At 38.3% G+C, this 18,178-nt stretch overlaps 1 protein-coding gene across 8 annotated transcripts in view; it reads left to right on the top strand.

The window, feature by feature from the left end:
• Positions 1-18,178, top strand: part of SUCLG2 (succinate-CoA ligase GDP-forming subunit beta) — a 296,723-nt gene that overhangs the window by 236,063 nt on the left and 42,482 nt on the right. For all 8 annotated transcript variants that reach the window (XM_086366912.1, XM_086366914.1, XM_086366915.1 and 5 more), the window contains one exon: positions 14,069-14,189. In XM_086366912.1, coding sequence (XP_086223038.1) covers positions 14,069-14,189 — 121 coding nt within the window. The remainder of the gene's footprint in view (positions 1-14,068; positions 14,190-18,178) is intronic.

The following is an 18,178-nucleotide window of genomic DNA, read 5'->3' on the forward strand; positions in this document are numbered from 1 at the left end:
TCTTGGCTTTGTCTGGGCAGCTGGCATGATGATTGCCCTCAAAATGAGATTACCATGGCACTTTCTAGGTATTCCAGATTTTTAGTTATTTCTAAATGCCAGTGCCAAATGAAACATTTATGGAAAAGCTTACAATTAAGCCAAGTAGGTTGAAAATTTGTGCTTACATTGTGAAACGTCAAACATTAAATAGAAATACTATTTTTTTTTTCTGGAGACAGGAATTCTCTTTGCCTAATTTTTCATGAGTCATCTTTTCTTTACTCATCTTGCTTATCCTTTGAAATTTCCTCTTCAGAGAATTAAAAAAGCTTTCTTCATCGTTTTTCTCTTCAATTCACAAGAGCTCCACTTTTAAGTGAGAGAAATAATGTTAGTTTTCCACAGGGATTGATTATAAATTCCTTCTCCATGTTGAATTACACTGGCCTCTAGTGGTTACCTGTCAAAATTATGTTTCTTATTGCTCTTGCTTTAACTTATTGTAACACTATACCATATATTGTAATAATTTTTGAGAATCAATTAAGCAGCACAATCAGATTTGTCAGGGGTTTGAAGTAGATTTCATCAGGAAATTGATTGAACTTTATGTACCTTGTGCATCTATGAAGATAGCCACTTGGAACTACAGCATAAAACTCCTGTTCTCATACGTGCCTGTTCTCAAACACAGGAACTGGAATTCCTGATCTCACACCTGCCTGGCAGACATTATGGTTGTCCCAGCTTACCGATAATAACTTTGGAGAGCTAGATGACATGGTGTGAAAGGAAACCTTACAGATCACACTGTGAGGCAGACGTGTTCGCTTACTGTGGGCACACAAGAAATGGGAGATCACCTTAACTAGTCTTGAGCTACTCGGAAGACGATCTCAGGGTTTCTGGACTGAAAACTTGGATGTGATTTTTTTGTTTCAAGGTAATCTTAAAAAGAAATTTTAAAAGAGGTACTTCAAGGCATTTAAAAAAATGTGTCTGCCTATCCAAGGAGCTGCTTTCACTTGGATACAACATTAATAGTTGTTAACCAGATTTAAGACTACCCTTTGGATCTAGCACGTAGGAAAACAACACATTCAAGATATAAATACACTGAGGGACTGTGTGAGATGAGTGAGGTGGGCTTTCACAAACAATGGACTTTTGTTCAGATGTTTCAGAGAATAAAGTGTAGTTACAGGTTTAGGGTAGAGAAAAGCAAGCGCTATCAGGAAAGCAAATGCTTATCTAACTTGTGTGGATTTGGGTAATAAGCATGCATGTCTGGACTTTCCAAGTGCTGTTCACTTCCTATAAAGCTACATGGATCTTGTGTGATTTGGGAACTACTATTCCTTCCCTATATATTTTTTCTTTTTTGTAAAGCTATCCTATACCTACTCCCTTGGGGTGCATTTTATTGTTGACTATTAATTGCTCAATGGCGCAGTTTATTTACTTGATAAAAAAAGAATAAAGTAACTTTTGGGATAAATGTGAAGCCACTACTTGCAACTAGGTCTTTGGAGTTTCGTGGAAGTTAAGCATTATCTTTTGGCTAAGGCTGCAGACCTACATTTTTACTTTTTAACCATCTTTTCCGGATTGTCTCCTTGCCACTTGTGTTCCTTTAGACAGACTGGGAGGCCACATGGGGATTCAGACTTACTGAACCTACCTTTCATTACGCTGAAAATAAGAATTGCAAGTCACCTGCTAGACGTGCCTTCCTTAGTTTTTGTTTGCAGCTAATAAACCAGATGAAGCCATTTCAGTGCTGAGAAGTTCGTTTTCACCTGCAGGCTATCATTTGTCATTTATAATGGACAGGACCCAAGATAACAAAGCTTTTGGCTTGTTTTCCTTTTCCTGCCTTTACCTTGAGTGTAGATTCAGTTAATGAACAGTAATTTCAGATTTTTAGGTAGATTCAGTTAATGAACAGTAATTTCAGATTTTTAGCCATCTCCCAGGAAGAGCAAGAGAAAAAACTGTTTGAAAATATTCATTAAATGGCTTAAACTGAGAGCGTTCAGATATTTTTCTATTATTTTATTGTTTAAGTCATGTCCATGAAAGATGTTATAGAGGAAATGTATACAAAATTTAAGCTTCCAGTTTTAGAAGTTTCAGCCTCAAAAGGATTTTCTCAAATTGAAGCTGAATTGGTCAAAATGAGATGTTCTTATAAGTCTTGCTAGGAATTGAGTACTCACAGTTTACTTACAGAGACACTGAGAAAGAGAGTGTGGATGCTTCTGCTGCTGCTGCTGCTGCTGTCATTTCAGTCGTGTCTGACTCTGTGCGACCCCATAGACGGCAGCCCACCAGGCCCTGCCGTCCCTGGGATTCTCCAGGCAAGAACACTGGAGTGGGTTGCCATTTCCTCCTCCAGTGCATGAAGGTGAAAAGTGAAAGTGAAGTCACTCAGTCGTGTCCGACTCTTAGTGACCCAATGCAGCCTACCAGGCTCCTCCATCCATGGGATTTTCCAGCAAGAGTACTGGAGTGGGTTGCCATTGCCTTCTCCGAGAGTGTGGATAGAGGGTATGAAAACCTAAGAGAGAGAATAAGAACCTGGGGCAAGTCTGAGATGAAGACTTTCTTGACATGATCAGATACTTTTGTGGAGGGACCCAGCCACTCAAGACAACCTCTCTGGGAGGGGCCTGAATGAGTAGAAACACCTCGACTACCCTCTCCTCCTGCCAAGACTTCCCAGTGTCAGCAGAGAAAGGAGTCCATTGATTTAGACCCTGGAGTCAGCCTTCTAGGACCCAGAGGAACAGAGTGGGAGTGCAGATTTACGGCCTGGATACATCCCAAGGGACATCCTTTGACTGTTGAGTATGTGCTTCAGGTAGAATATTCTGAATCCTTTTGTCAACAACTGGAGAAATCCACTGAGGTCTAAAAAAGATTAACCAGAGATGGGAGAGTTCAGACTTACTGAACCTATCTTTGATTACGCTGAAAATAAGAATTCCAAGTCACGTTGCAATTAGACATTGAGATGCAAAGAGTCTGGTTAAATTTCTTTTTTTTCAGGCTGTGGAGAGTGCTTTGCCAATGTGGTGTCTAATTTGCTCCGGACATGGTATTCTGACATTTGCTGAACAGCTAAATAAACAAATCAGGCTTCCACACAACAGATTACAGTGAGGTCAGATAGTGTTATCAGCAGTTTTAAAATATGGTCTACAGTAGAGCATATTTTTTGATGACAGTGACAGCTGATGCTGCTAGTTGACATAGATTGAATTCTATAGATTTTCCTCTTTTCCTGAGTTTAAATCTTACTAGGTACCCGTCCTACCCAGACATTTCAGAAGAGCACTATTTCAAATGGGATATTGATTTTTAATAATTACAGATGTTTTAATTGGTACCTTTTTTGGAGTTTTTGTTAACTTGTGTTTTGCCTGAATTGATTGACCTGAAGTTAAAGTTTTGATGCCAAAGAATATTATCTTCAGTGACAGTTTTGGAGATTAAAATTGTGGGGGCAAGATTTGGTGTTGGAGGTCATTTTACTGGATGAATAAAGGGTGGGATTTTAGAAAATGAATTGGAAACTTGTTCTTACAAAGAAACTTGGCAGTAAACTGATTTTCACAAATATACTGATGAGATCTGTTATAAAAAGAAACATATGTATATGTTTTAAAAATTATATTATTTAAAACAACTTAAACATGAATTTTAGTGTATAATAAATAGCTGGTCACTTATTGAGATCTTAACTGGAAACTTACTACTTTTCCTAGTTACATTTTTTTCCATTAAGGGGTTTTTCATTAGAATGTTTGTCAGCTCTTTGTTTTTCAGAAAACTAAATGATCAAGTAGGTTTGAACAGATGTATGAGGCATCGCAGAATCATTATATGCCACCTTCATCTTACACAGACTTGTTATTTACAGAAACAGTGGGTTTTGCTATTAACTAAATTTATCTTCATTTCTCTGTGGTGTGAAGTGCGAATCTGTGTGGTCCTAAGTTTTGGCTCTGTCTGCTTAGCTAAATTTTTTTTTTCTTTAATTGATGTCAGTCATGAATAAAAGCAAAGAAATCACCCATAAAAGCATTTTTTCCCTTTTCTGTAGGAATACTTACCCTGTGGAGATGATAATGTTGCAACAGTAGATGGAGAGACATCCTGTTTATAGATTAATAAATGAGTCCTTCACAAAGTTGCCAATTTTATGGGTGTTCTCTATATTAACTCTCCAACTAATGATGATGGAGTATACATATTCACATTTATCAATATGACATAAGTTTGAGATGATTGGCTAAATACTGCTAAGAAAGAATGTGCCAATAAATATTCTTAATCTGCATCAATGTAGCTTCCATTACAAATAAAATATAGATATTGCATTATAAGCAGTAAGCATCCTGCCTCGAAAGCAATTATCTGTTAAGCTGGGAAGGCAGTTTTGTAACCAAAATATTTCTTAATAGTCCATTTTAATAGCGTATTTCTTAAACGAGCTCACTCTCTCTCATTCCTTAGGTCTTTTGAAGCTTCTTGGTAAAATCATAGGACCAAAATCTCCTTGCTGTTTTTTTTTTTTTTTTTTCTTTTAGTTTCAAATGGCTCTGTGGCCAAATTACACATCATAGTGGTTTTTGCAAGAGCTATTTTAAATGCAGGACTCTGAAAAAGAACCTTACATTTGCCATTGTAAATGTTCAAGTGGTTTTTGTAATCCTGGCGATGGTTCTGATTCTCAGTTCAAAAGGGTTTGTAAAATGTCTCTGTAAAAGATAAAAAATGTCTGTCTGTGCTATTCCCTTGAATCTCTGTGTTCTTCAGTCCTTTTAACTTGTCTCCTGTGCCTACTTATAATGCCAACCAGTATTTCCATCTTTAGATTTTTCCTTCTCTTGAAAATCCTGTTAAATAGTTGACTTCACCACCACCACTATGTTTACTGGTAACTGGGGAAACATTTGTGTCCCATCCTTGGACTGGCCAAAGTAATCAAGGTTGCTGTTCTTAAGTATAAAAGCCTCCCAGTTTTGCAGATTCATGAAAATATGATCTAAATAGTGCAATGATTAGCATCTTTGGGGAGAAGGACCCTAAATTCCTATGCCACCTAACACCCCAATATACCAGCTTTTGAATACTTTCCTTAACAGTTTTCTGGGGGTCAAATTTTCAGCCCTTTGACACTTTTGCAGTAAATGACTGAAGTTGGGTATTCTAAGTTAGAACACACATCCTCTGCTAAAGCCTTCCTAAGAGTGAACTCATACTATTTGACCAGATCCTTGTTTTTTCATGCAGCATTGCATAAGCCTAATGCTTCATAGACCACACTTTAGAGCACTTTGACTTAAAGAAATAGGTACTTGTCTTGGGAGCAAGAATGACTTTATAATTTATATGGTTCAGTATGCAGAGTATCTTTTAACTTGTTAAACCAGTATTCATAATGAAAGGTGCCTTGGTCCTCTCTAGTGCTAGAAGTCCATATTCAAGTTTTTTAAAAAAAATTAATATGTCTAAACATGCATTAGTATACTGTATTGATGTTTTTCTTTCTGGCTTACTTCACTCTGTATAATCGGCTCCAGTTTCATCCACCTCATTAGAACTGATTCAAATGTATTCTTTTTAATGGCTGAGTAATACTCCATTGTGTATATGTAAACATGCACAGTTAATGAGATTGTGAGTGATCATGCTGAATCTGAATTGGGTTTTCTGATTGTCTGATTATTTTCTTTGTATTAAGTAAAAGCCATTAAAGGAGAACATTGTTGACAGACTAAATCTTTAAGTACTAATTATCAAAATATCAAAATATGCATTAGGTAACTAACTGTAAAGTTAGGAAGACATATCTCTAACACACTTGTTGTGCCTCTTTCCCCAACTGCCGTAACAGAAACCTCTCTGAATAGGTCACAGATCTCTATAAACCAGGATGTGGCTCCATCATTAGTCTCAATGCAGCACTTTGAATAGTCACTCAAACATAGTTACCATACCTCCCACCAGCCATTCTGTGGTCTGATATTTAAAATCTGTGTCCACAGTGATGTCTCTAATGGCATGATTCTCTATTAGAATATTCTTGGTCATAAAAATAGAAATAATAGTATTAGCAAAGGGATAAATTTCTGTGCATCAGAAAGAGAAAAAGGGTGGCTTACCAGACTACAGAAAGGAGTCTTGTAGGGATATCTACCCCAATTCAGGAGGGACTGTGGATTTTGAACTCACTGTAATAACATCATGACCCCTTTGCGGTCTTAAGTAGGGATTGCAAACCACAAACTCCGGACAACTCTTTCGTCAATAAGCAGGGATCATGTTGGGTTGTGAAGAACCAAAACCACTGGTCCGTGAAACTATAAAATATATCTTACTCTGATCCATTTTAATTGAGCAGTGAGATTTGAAAGCAAGGAATAGTTGGCCACCAGAATTTAGAACTCAAGACTGTCCTTGAAACTTGGAAATGAGATCAAAATAGAACTGGGACTCTTGATTAATCATGAAAGTGACTGGTTATAGAAAGACTGTTGAAGGGAGTGGAAACACCAGGGACTTTGAAGTAAGACTGACTTGGTCCAAATCCTGACTCCACTGCTTAATAGCTATGTGCCCTTGGACAACTTATTTAAGCTCCTTGAGTCTCAACTTACATGCCAGGGAGAGTTGTAGTGCATCTTTTTTAGCACCTAGGAAAATTAATATGCAATAAATGCTAAGCCTCCATACCATTTTACTTATCCTAGTGAGGAGCAGCTCACAGGATACACGTATGGCGATTTAGACACATTTTCCTTCTTTCATCCCGGGTGATCTTAGAGGTCAGGCTTAAGGGAAACTTCGTTTCCAACCAAGCATTGCTCATCCATCATATGTCATTTCCATGCTATCAGTTTTGGGATAACAGATAGATACTCCAAAATTGTGGGCGAGAATGGTCAGATATTTATCTTGATCACTTAAAAATGCTGAAATGTTGTTTGGGATTGAAATGTTTACTTTAAATTCTGAGCTCTTCAGGCTGATTGTTTACTCACTAATAGTATTTCTTCCTTAGAAGAAACTAAAAGGGCAGAGTGGGTGGGCGTTTGTCAAGAAATACTGTTGTTCTCATGTCATGTATAAGTTTGGAATCATTTACTTTATTTAACCCAAGGATCCTAGAGCTTGATTTTGTACAAAACAAAATAATGTCAAACTTCAGGAACAAATCAAAAGTAAAATAGCAAGCTGTGGAAGCTCACTCAGATTTCAGCAAAAGGCAGATCTGGTCCCAACTGAACTGATCTGTTAGCTTATTTCTAAGATTACAACAAATCCCAGGATTGCATGCCTCACCTGAATCACTTCCCTATTGACTGAATCCATTTAGACTCCTCTCTAATTTAGCAGAGTGTTTTTATTAAAGCCAGGCATACAAACATCAATTATCCAAGCTGCATCTAATTTCCTTCATCATTTATTTTCCTTCTTTGGCTGCCAATGGATTAGAAGACATGATTAGAATTCAGCAGGAAAATAAAAACAACAAGAAAAAAAGAGAAAAACAGTTCGAGAAAAACAGATGCTTAAACCAGAGCAACAACATTCAGAATTAAAACAAGTTGTGATTAAAAGAAAGTCCTTATCTTCTCTAATGTAAACACGCTTGCTTGATTTTTATCAGCAGTGCCTACTGCACTGGGACTGAATTAGCAGTGTGAACTGGAAGAAGCAGAGGGAACCCAGTAGTGGTGCTTACTGTGCTTAATGTATACACTACAGTGTGTTCTAAATGCAGTATAGTTTTTAAGTGTCTGCAATAATCATTGCAAAATGAATGGCTTATTGCTGAAGTCTTTCTGTTTGTTTGCTTCTAGCCAATGTCAGGAAGACAAAAAGAACAAAGGCATTCAGTTCATTTTATGAACTTGTTAAAGGTACAAGCTTGTTTCAGATGAGTGCTATTGATGTTGGAGTGGATACATTTATTTAATTAGCCATTGCTACAGCCTAGATAGCATATTAAAAAGCAGAGACATTACTTTGCCAACAAAGGTCCGTCTAGTCAAGGCTATGGTTTTTCCAGTGGTCATGTATGGATGTGAGAGTTGGACTGTGAAGAAAGCTGAGCGCCAAAGAATTGATGCTTTTGAACTGTGGTGTTGGAGAAGACTCTTTCGAGTCCCTTGGACTGCAAGGAGATCCAACCAGTCCATTGTGAAGGAGATCAGCCCTGGGATTTCTTTGGAGGGAATGATGCTGAAGCTGAAACTCCAGTACTTTGGCCACCTCATGTGAAGAGTTGACTCATTGGAAAAGACCCGGATGTTGGGAGGGATTGGGGGCAGGAGGAGAAGAGGACGACAGAGGATGAGATGGCTCGATGGCATCACCAACTCGATGGACATGAGTTCGGGTAAACTCCGGGAGTTGGTGATGGACAGGGAGGCCTGGCGTGCTGCAATTCATGGGGTTGCAAAGAGTCGGACACGACTGAGCAACTGAACTGAACAGCCTAGATGCATTAATGCTGTTGATGAGAGCAAGAAAATGGTCCAGCAAAGGAAGAGATCTTAAACTCTGAAAAGTCACTCTGAGAGAAATACAATATGATTAAAAAAAAGAAAAGGAGAGGTGGTTGCCGTGAATCTGAAAATAACCATCAATCAAATTGTGTCTGTGTCAAGGGATGGCAAACTATGACCCATGGGCCAAATCTGGCCTCCCACTTATTTTTTGTGAATTAAAGTTTTATGGAAACATAGTCTGCTTATTTATTTACATATTCTCTAGGACTGCTTTAATGCTACAACAGCAGACTTGAGTAACTGAAACAGAAACTGGCCCGCAAAGCCTAAAATATTTACTAACTAGCCTAACTAGCCCTTATCCCCGGAGAAGGCAATGGCGCCCCACTCCAGCATTCTTGCCTGGAAAATCCCATGGACAGAGGAGCCTGGTAGGCTGCAGTCCATGAGGTCGCTAAGAGTCAGACACGACTGAGCAACTTCACTTTCACTTTTCACTTTCATGCATTGGAGAAGGAAATGGCAACCCACTCCAGTGTTCTTGCCTGGAGAATCCCAGGGACCGGGGAGCCTGATGGGAGGCCATCTATGGGGTCGCACAGAGTCTGACACGACTGAAGTGACTTAGCAGCAGCAGCAGCCCTTATCTCAGGTGTCCATAGTGTATGTAAAGAATCCACCTGCCAGTGCAGGAGACACAGGTTTGATCTCTGACTTGGGAAGATCCCCTGGATAAGAAAATGGCAGCCCACTCCAGTATTCTTTCCTGGAAATTCCATGGACAGAGGAGCCTGGTGGGCTGTAGTCCATGGGGTCTCAAAGAGTCAGACATGACTGAGCGCACACACCATACTAGTTCTTACGAGAACAAGTGTGCTAACCCCTGGTATATGTCAGCAGTGCCCCTAAGATCACCCAGGTGTTTCAGACAGCTCTGCATGTGATATGGTGAGAAAGAGCCTCATTGACACTGTGACTCCTTAGTAGCTGCTGCTACTACCAGGCTTCTCTGTCTATGAGATTTCCTAGGCAAAAATACTGCACTGGGTTGCCATTTCCTTCTCCAGGGGATCTTCCTGACACAGGGATTGAACCTGCATCTCCTATGTTGGCAGGCGGATTCTTCACCACTGAGCCACCAGGGAAGCCCCAGTGTTCAATTCTCAAGGTGATTACATCCCCCTAAAAGGGTTTTATTTGTGATTTTTGTTTGTTTCAGCTTGAAAAGAACTTGTTAAATGCCAAAGCTGTAGCTTTTCTTCTTTTGAAGTTCATTCTTTACCTTTAATTGTGTATTGAAATCTGCAGCTGGAGTGTATTTTGCAAAGCCAAACACACACAAACATTTGAAAAACCTGCATTTGCACTGCCTGGCCACCTGCACAGCAGCCAACAGCTGCTACAGACCCCTCATTGGGAGTGGCTGTCTGTGGTCCAGGGACCTGTGCGGTTATCTGACACCATAACCTCCTCGCTAGATGATCTTTACTTTCATGAAACAGTAAATAGCAACCCTTGTAATCCTCACCCGAGAATTTAGAAAAGCCTACTTCTGAAAGCACTTAGGAATCTCTGGGAGAGTTTGGAATTCATGAAAAGGCCCAGTGCCAACTTTTAAAAACATTCCCTTTGCCAGAGGGGAAAAAAGACTATTAAAAGTTTCTATTGGTATTGTCATGGAGCAGCAGTTAGAGGTTATAATAAATGAACACGTGAGGCACACATTGCAGATTTGACATGCTTTATAAATGCCAAATAATAATAATGATGATGTCACAAGGCTTTCATTTTCAAACTGTCTTAATTTCATTCTCAGTTTGAGATTGCAGATTATGGTAGAAATCAGCCCAAAGTGAAAGCTTAAATCAGATTTCCATTAAAGTGCTTGACTACAGAAGATTAGTTTGTAGGAGGAGACGACCACATCATCTCTGGTGGTGTGGGGTCTTTCCATCACCCTTGTGGTGATTTCATCGTGGTGCCCATGGTACACCTTGTTTCCCAAACAACCCTGTGTCCCTGAGCTAAGAGGCCTGTTCACTTCTGTGTCTTGCTGTTCTTCTTGTAAAAATCTTAACTTCTTTGTTAGTATCACTCATATTCTTTCTCTCCTTCTCTGTCTCTCACATAGACACTCTGTCATGCTCTCTCTCTCACTGGATGTCTTTCTTAGTGTCTCTCATGCTCTCACATGATTGCTCTATATTTCTCATCTCACATTTGCTCACATACTCACTCTTCTCTCTTTCCTATCACTCCCCTTTTTACCCCAAGGGAGACTTTCAAGGCTTGTCTTCACCCAGCTCTGGGAAAGAAAGGAATAAGCCAAGAGAACCAAGTTCCTATCCCTGGTCTCTGGTGCCTTCCAGTCTACCTCACCTGCATTTTCTCAGGTTATTTCCCCATTCAGCCTGTAGGTCCTGAGTGAACCAAGTTGTGTAACAGCTCTGGCTGCCCTCTGTTACCTGAGTTCCTGCTCTCTCTTTTTCTTTGTTACCTGGAATATCACGTCTTCCAGAAGGCCCCTCTTGCTACAATAGTCTGCACCACTGGTCGTCCCCTGGTCTTAGCTCTGTGAGACTATGGAGCCAGGACTGCAGTTGACAGTTTACTAGTCTGACTCTCAAACTTGTCTTTGTTCTTTGAGTACAGTGATGACACCTTACTCATCTCCATATCCCAAGGACTTAACTCTGTTGTGTCTAATATAAGGGAGATGACCATTAAGTGTTTATTGAAATTAATTTAATTTATTCCAGTCTTTAAGCTATTATTTATTAGGTGATTGCACTATTTCATGGATTACATTAGCTCCTTATTAAAAAACAAACAAAAACAAACTCTTGTTGTAGAGGAGCACAGAGGCGGCCTTCCCTGAATGTTGTGCCTAGGGCATGGAGATGCGGGGTGGATATACTACACTTGAGAACAGCTGTTCTTCTTTCAGCACACCCAACAAAGCCACCTATTTCCCCACCTTTGAAAAGAGGACTTTTCTGAGGGTTCAATACTGGTGGAAGTGGTTGACTCACTTTTAGGTACAACTTGTTGTATGAAGAGTATCTGTTTTTATTTGTCAGATGCTAATTAAACACAATGAGAGACTGACGTGAAAGGTTCAAAGGAACTTATACTGTATGAGGCAATAGCAGTGTCACAGCTCATATCTGATACTGACTCCAGGGTATATATCTACTGAGTAGAACTGAATCCCAGGGCCAGAGGCATCTTCCTGCCTCTAGTCCCCCACTCCTGCCACTGCGGATGACTTTATGTGTGTTCGTGGTATGTGGTGTGACTACTCTCTAGAATGATTATACGGTTTTAGATGGATTGAACAATAATTCACCGTAACTTGATGATAGAGAAAAGCTTCACTGAGAATTTGTTGACATCTGAACTCATCCTTAAAGAAATGTACAAGTTGGACCATGGCAGAGATGTACATGGGCCAGTGTGTACTTTACTAGAAAGCTTAGTTCTTCTACAGAAACTGAGTAAGCCTCAGCTGTTCCTGAGTTTCTCTCTTGGACCCTGTGGAGTCATTATTGCTCTTAAGTGTATTTTTCTTCCATTGTTCTGGCAAACTTCTCTCCATCCCACAGCTATTTGGAAACAACTGCTATACCAAGCCTCAATACTAACAGCATTTAATAGCCATCATTAGCAGGCAAGCTTCTGCTTACCAGTCAGCCTGCTGTGAATAGTAATGGGAGATTTCTTTTTTGGGAGTAGCCCCAATCTCCTAATTGGTTTGAAAAATATTGCTCATTTATTTTATTCTTAAAACAGTACCTTTTTGCTAAACTGTAATAAGTTCATTTTTCTATTACATTCAAATTCAACATAGCTGTAGTCTGCTGAAAGGTTTCCTTCTTGTACATGCTGTCTGGGTAACCTGTCCACTTTCACCGTTGCTTATGTCAGTAAATGCATGTATAAATACCCATAAATAACCTTGCATTCCAGTCGCTTCATGTCCGACTCATTGCGACCCTATAGACCATAACCTGCCAGGCTCCTCTGTCCATGGGATTCCCCAGGCAAGAATAGTGGAGTGGGTTGCCGTGCCCTCCAGGGGATCTTCCCAACCTAAGAATTGAACCTGTGTCTTCTGTGTTTCTAGTACCACAGGTAGATTTTTAACCACTGGGCCACCCGGGAGGTCCCATAAAGTACCTTACAGGCATGTAATAAGCATGTCATGTGTCTTTTCTCATTTAGGCCTTTCAATAACTTTATGGACTAGGTACTGTTATTCCCATTTCATAGATGAGAAAGCCGTATTCTAGATAGTGTATGTCCCTTGCCCAAGATTCTAGCTCTAGGAGCTGGCGTGAATGAAGTATCCACAGGCTATCTAGAAGCTGACTTGGAGCCTCACCTCTGCTGCTTGTTAGCTGTGTAACATTGGGACACATTGTGTGGGTTTTCTGAATGGCTTTATCTGGTATAGAGGGTTAATCCTCACTGTACTTACTGTACATACTGCGAGTATCAAAATTAAAAATGAGAGTTCATGTAATGGCACTTTTAAAGCAGGTAAGTGCTGAACAAATGTAAGGTGTTCTTTTCTCATATGTTTTGTGTAGTTAATTTAGCATATTGGAATAAATGGAATTTAAAAATGGTATGCAGCACACACATATATGCTTTGCAATTAGTGTGGCGGAATTTAATTGTCACTCCATTGTTGGAATTTTGATGCCTCCAGCTTGATGAATAGCCATTATCTGTGGGTGTTATCAATTAATCTAGGCAATGAATTCTCTTCATTATCTTGTTCTTCATGTTAATTATACAGGATTTTCTTAAACCTATTTATCAAGTCAAGGCAAGTACAATTTTTTTTTGGGGGGGTGGCCCACGTGCCTTTGAATATGGAACATGTACAAACAGGTTAACATGATGGGTTTAAATTTACATTTCAGAAAAATTCTAGTCAGTAGCATGACTTTTGTTATATCCTTACTTGTAATGTAAACTTGTATCTCTTTATTGGGTCTGTTTTTAATTAAAAAGGTCATTATCTAAGATTATTAAGCTACCTATGAATTTTAAGTATTAATATATACTTCTGGCATATCAAAGAAGTATTAAGGAGGCATAGAAAACATTTGAATTTTTACCTATTAAAATAAAACAAATAATGTCACTAGTTTTGAAATATTTAAAAGGTACCATGACAGGTAAAAATTCAAGTATAAACTATAACGAGGAAAAATGTAAGTACATGAAATTTTAAATGACCCTACTTATAAAATAACAGTACCAGACAGCAATATATGACAAAGCAGAAGATAGTATATAAGAAATAAGTGGCTTATTCATTTTGAATTCAGAGAAGTGATTGATAAGATAATTTGGGCTAATATGGTAATGTTATTTAGTGATATTTATTAAGTATTAAATTTTAACTTTCTTAACATCTTGGTCTTTTTATTGTGTGTGTTTTTTTTTTTTAAGAGAGCATTATTTAATTACTTTTGTTATTTAGCCAGTTACTTGAGGGAATGTTGACTGTCAGCATTTTGATGAGCACCTTCCTATTTCGATTTCAGGTTGAAGCCATCCTAGTCAATATTTTTGGTGGAATTGTCAACTGTGCCATCATTGCCAATGGGATCACCAAAGCCTGCCGGGAGCTGGAGCTCAAGGTGCCACTGGTGGTCCGGCTTGAAGGTAAGTTACCACAGATGTCCACAGTGCCAGTACATCCTTCTTCAGGATCAGGTGACCAGCATGTTCTGCATTCACAGACTTCCTGAGTCAATATACGGAAACACTGGGTTACATAAGATGACACAAATGCAGTACAGCAGTACCTCTCTGAACTTCTAATCTGGTTTGCAACTCTCCAAGAATAGCATATGTTATAAGTCTCCAAATTTTCCAAACATATTCTAGAGTGGAACTCCTTTATTATGAATCATATCGTGAGTTGGTGTTCTGGGAAAAACACTCTGAGAAATGCTGCTCCAAGAATTTTTCATCATGCGACAGCACAGGTTCTCAAACTTTTTCATCTAAGGACTTCCTTACTTGTTAAAATTGAGAAACCCAAAGACCTCTTATTTATTTTGGGTTATATCTGTTAATATTTATTAATTTACTTAATTGGTTAATAATTTAGTAATAAAAATAACCACTTAGAAATTTTTAAATACTTATTTTTAAGTAATAATTTAATTTTTATATTATATATTTTATATGTAAATATATATACTATATAGTTATGAAGAATAACTATATCTTTTAAATTTAATAATAGCAGCATCGCTTTATGGTTTTACAAATCCCTTTAATATCTAGCTTAATAATTGCTTCTGTATCAGAACCTTTGCAGTATGCTGTTTTGGTAGAAGTATATGAATAAAATCTGGAGTCATATATCTGGAAAATTGAGCATTTTTTAATAATCATTTTGTATAATTCTGAACATTAATCCTTGTTGCTACACTAAAATCTATAAGTAATAGTTTCTTTATTAAAGGTTAGTTTTATGCACTATTTCAATGCACTTTTTATACTCTGTTACGTTAAAATCCATTGGTCTGTCTTAGACAGTAAGTGGATTTTACACATGTGTGATTTATTGATCTTTTGGAAAATTTTGGATTGTTCAGATCTTCCAAAGGTTACCACATTTCAACATATAGTATCAAAAAATTCACATCTGTTACTATCACACCATTATCAGTAAAGCTTCTAAGTATTGAGAAGTTGTCAAGGTGGTAGGTGCAAATTTTCCAGAATTCTAATTTTCATTTGAAAATACAAATTTTTCTCAGTATCCACAGGATGGTAAACTGTTTTCCTTGCAGTAACAGTCTTAATTCACCCATTTTGGGGACAATGTCTACCAGATATCTAAGACTGAACAAGTGTAGTATGTTCTTTGTTATTCCAAGAAAAAATAGTATTCCATGGAAGAGTGGGGTTTTAGCTTGCTACTCAAACAATTATAACATGCTTTTCATTGTAGTTCGGTGTACAGCTGAGTGCTTTTTGTATACTGCCCATTTGATCACACAGAATATTAGAAAGATGTGTACTCAAGAGTTGAAACTTAATTACTATTTTTTTCATTAAGGACGTTCTTACTTGAAAGTGCAAACTTTTCCTTGTGAATGTGAGGTGGTGAAAAATAAAATGAATACTAGTACACATCAGTGCTGCTTGATCCTTACTAACATGACAGCAGTTTTATCCACCAGTTACTTTTGCTTCATCAGGGCAGATGCCAACAGAGAAATATTATTACTACTTTAAAAATAGTTCTTACATCACGGACCTCGCCCAGGGTTCTGTAAACTACACTTTGAGAAGCACTGTAGTGGAGAAGCAGAAACAGACAGTTTGATGTGAAAATTATGCAAAAGTCCCATCCACATCGTCAACAAATTCACATTACAATGATCAAGCAGACTTCAGGAGTATCATTTTGGGGACAGTTTAATTTTTCCATTCACCATTCTGGTGCTATAATTCCTTAGAGACTTTCTTCTTCTCAAGATAAAGTCCAGGGATAATTTGACACTAACTGTGTAGCACTGTTTTCTTTTGAAGTCTAACCTCCAGAACAGCTGCAGTCCATTTTTCTCTGCTTGCTTCTTTCTTTGTGTCTCTTTCTTCTCTTACCCTCTACCTCCTTGAGATTCTCTACCTCACAAACTTAGATGTACACCATATGGACTTGACAGAAATAATTATCACAAAGGAAAAATTAAAATAGCAGGGGCTCCAGTTGGAAAAGTTTAATATGGACATTAAAACATATAATTGAATTAAAAGTTCTTACAAATGTAAATGTGACATGATTGATCCCAATAAAAATAATTTCAGTGAAAGGATAATGATTGAAATGATTGGCAAGGCTGCAGTGAAAATTCATTAGGTAATTAGTGTGTTCATCAGTGTATTTATAACTCAGATTAAAATGTTGATCTCAAACTATTTTCAGGGTCAAAATGGCCAGTGAGCCTCAAATTCTAAAAGTCAGCTCTTAATGTATTCTTAAAGGGGAGCAGGTCTCCATGAGCAATTCAGGGTTTGAAATGTCTTAAGTCTGTTAGACCATCAGATTTGTATTTTTTTCTTTTTTAGATTTATATCTTTTAAATTAAAACATTACCAAGGTATATGCTTGTGGTTTTTAAATTAATTAAGTAATATTATAAGTACTGTGTATAAGCCATTGAGCTTTAGACATTAAGGAGTGTGCTTAGACCTATAAGAAATGATGTCGGTTACTAGATAACCGGGGAAATAAAACAAAAAGTAAAATTAACAGTGCAAGCTAATATATATATAAAACATAAACCATTGTTTGCCCTAAGAAAATCTGCTTCTATATTAATAGCAGTAGCTTTTGAGGCATCTCACAAAATCACCAGCCTGGCTTTTGGAAATGTTCATACCTAATGGCAACCCCGCAGAAGGCAATGGCCCCCACTCCAGTACTCCTGCCTGGAGAGTCCCATGGACGGAGGAGCCTGGTAGTTGCAGTCCATGGGGTCGCTGAGGGTCGGACACGACTGAGCGACTTCACTTTCACTTTTCACTTTCATGCACTGGAGAAGGAAATGGCAACCCACTCCAGTGTTCTTGCCTGGAGAATCCCAGGGACGGGGGAGCCTGGTGGGCTGCTGACTGAAGTGACTTAGCAGCAGCAGCAATGGCAGCCCACTCCAGTATTCTTGCCTGGAAAATCCCGTGGACAGAGGATCCTGGAGGGTGGGGTACAAGTACATGGGGTCACAAAGAGCTGGACACGACTGACTGACTAACACTTAAGAATGTCCACCATATCATGGGGAACTGAAGATGAGCTTGAAGAGGGTACTGGGCCCCAAATACAGGTAGCCTACAAATGTGGAGGGTGACATTTTCTGCCAGTCCCCTCATTTCATCGTCATAGTTTGCTGTCTTGGCTCTGATCATAGATAACAAAATACAGAAATTGGTGATCGTATTATCCATAAAGACAGCCAGATACAAACCAAGCTCTGTGCTGTTTATGCTAAGGGACTAAAGTGTGTGTGCTTTAAGTTGAGCCTGTTTTAGCTTAGCCCACATTCATTATCATACCTTGTATTTTGTTTTTTGAAATATAGTTGATTTAGAATGTTGTGTTAATTTTTACCATATATATGTACTTTTTCATATTCTTTTCCATTATGGTTTATCAAAGAATATTGAATATGACATATCCTTTTTTTAAAAAAACTTAATATTGACTACTGTAATTATGGTACATTTACAGATATAAATTAGCAGTGACATGTTATAAAAGGAGGATTTTCAAGCTGAACGTGGAAGTAACTAAGCTTTGAATCTTTGAAAAGAAGGAAGGAGGAGGAAATTTGTTAAGGACCAGAAGCAAGTTGTTAGATCTATTACATATTTGGGAGTTGGTACTGGGATCATAACAGTGGCAGAAACTGAAAGCCAGAACCAAAGTAGATCGGTAGGCTCTCCTGGAGAAAGCAGTGTCTTTGTAGCAGCATGTTATGAATGAAAAGAACTGAGTGGGACAATTAAGTTAGTAGCCAGAATTTACAGTGTTAGGTAGAATCTAAAACCCAAGCAAATTTGCCAGATAGAGGTAAAATTGAATAGGAACAAGAACAGAACTAGAAAAAGAGATGAGAGAAAGTGGGGCCCTAAGG

This window comes from Bos grunniens, chromosome 22 (genome assembly GCF_055505025.1).
Source record: "Bos grunniens cultivar Pamir isolate PY7600 chromosome 22, Bosgru_T2T1.0, whole genome shotgun sequence".
NCBI classification, from domain to species: Eukaryota; Metazoa; Chordata; class Mammalia; order Artiodactyla; family Bovidae; genus Bos; species Bos grunniens.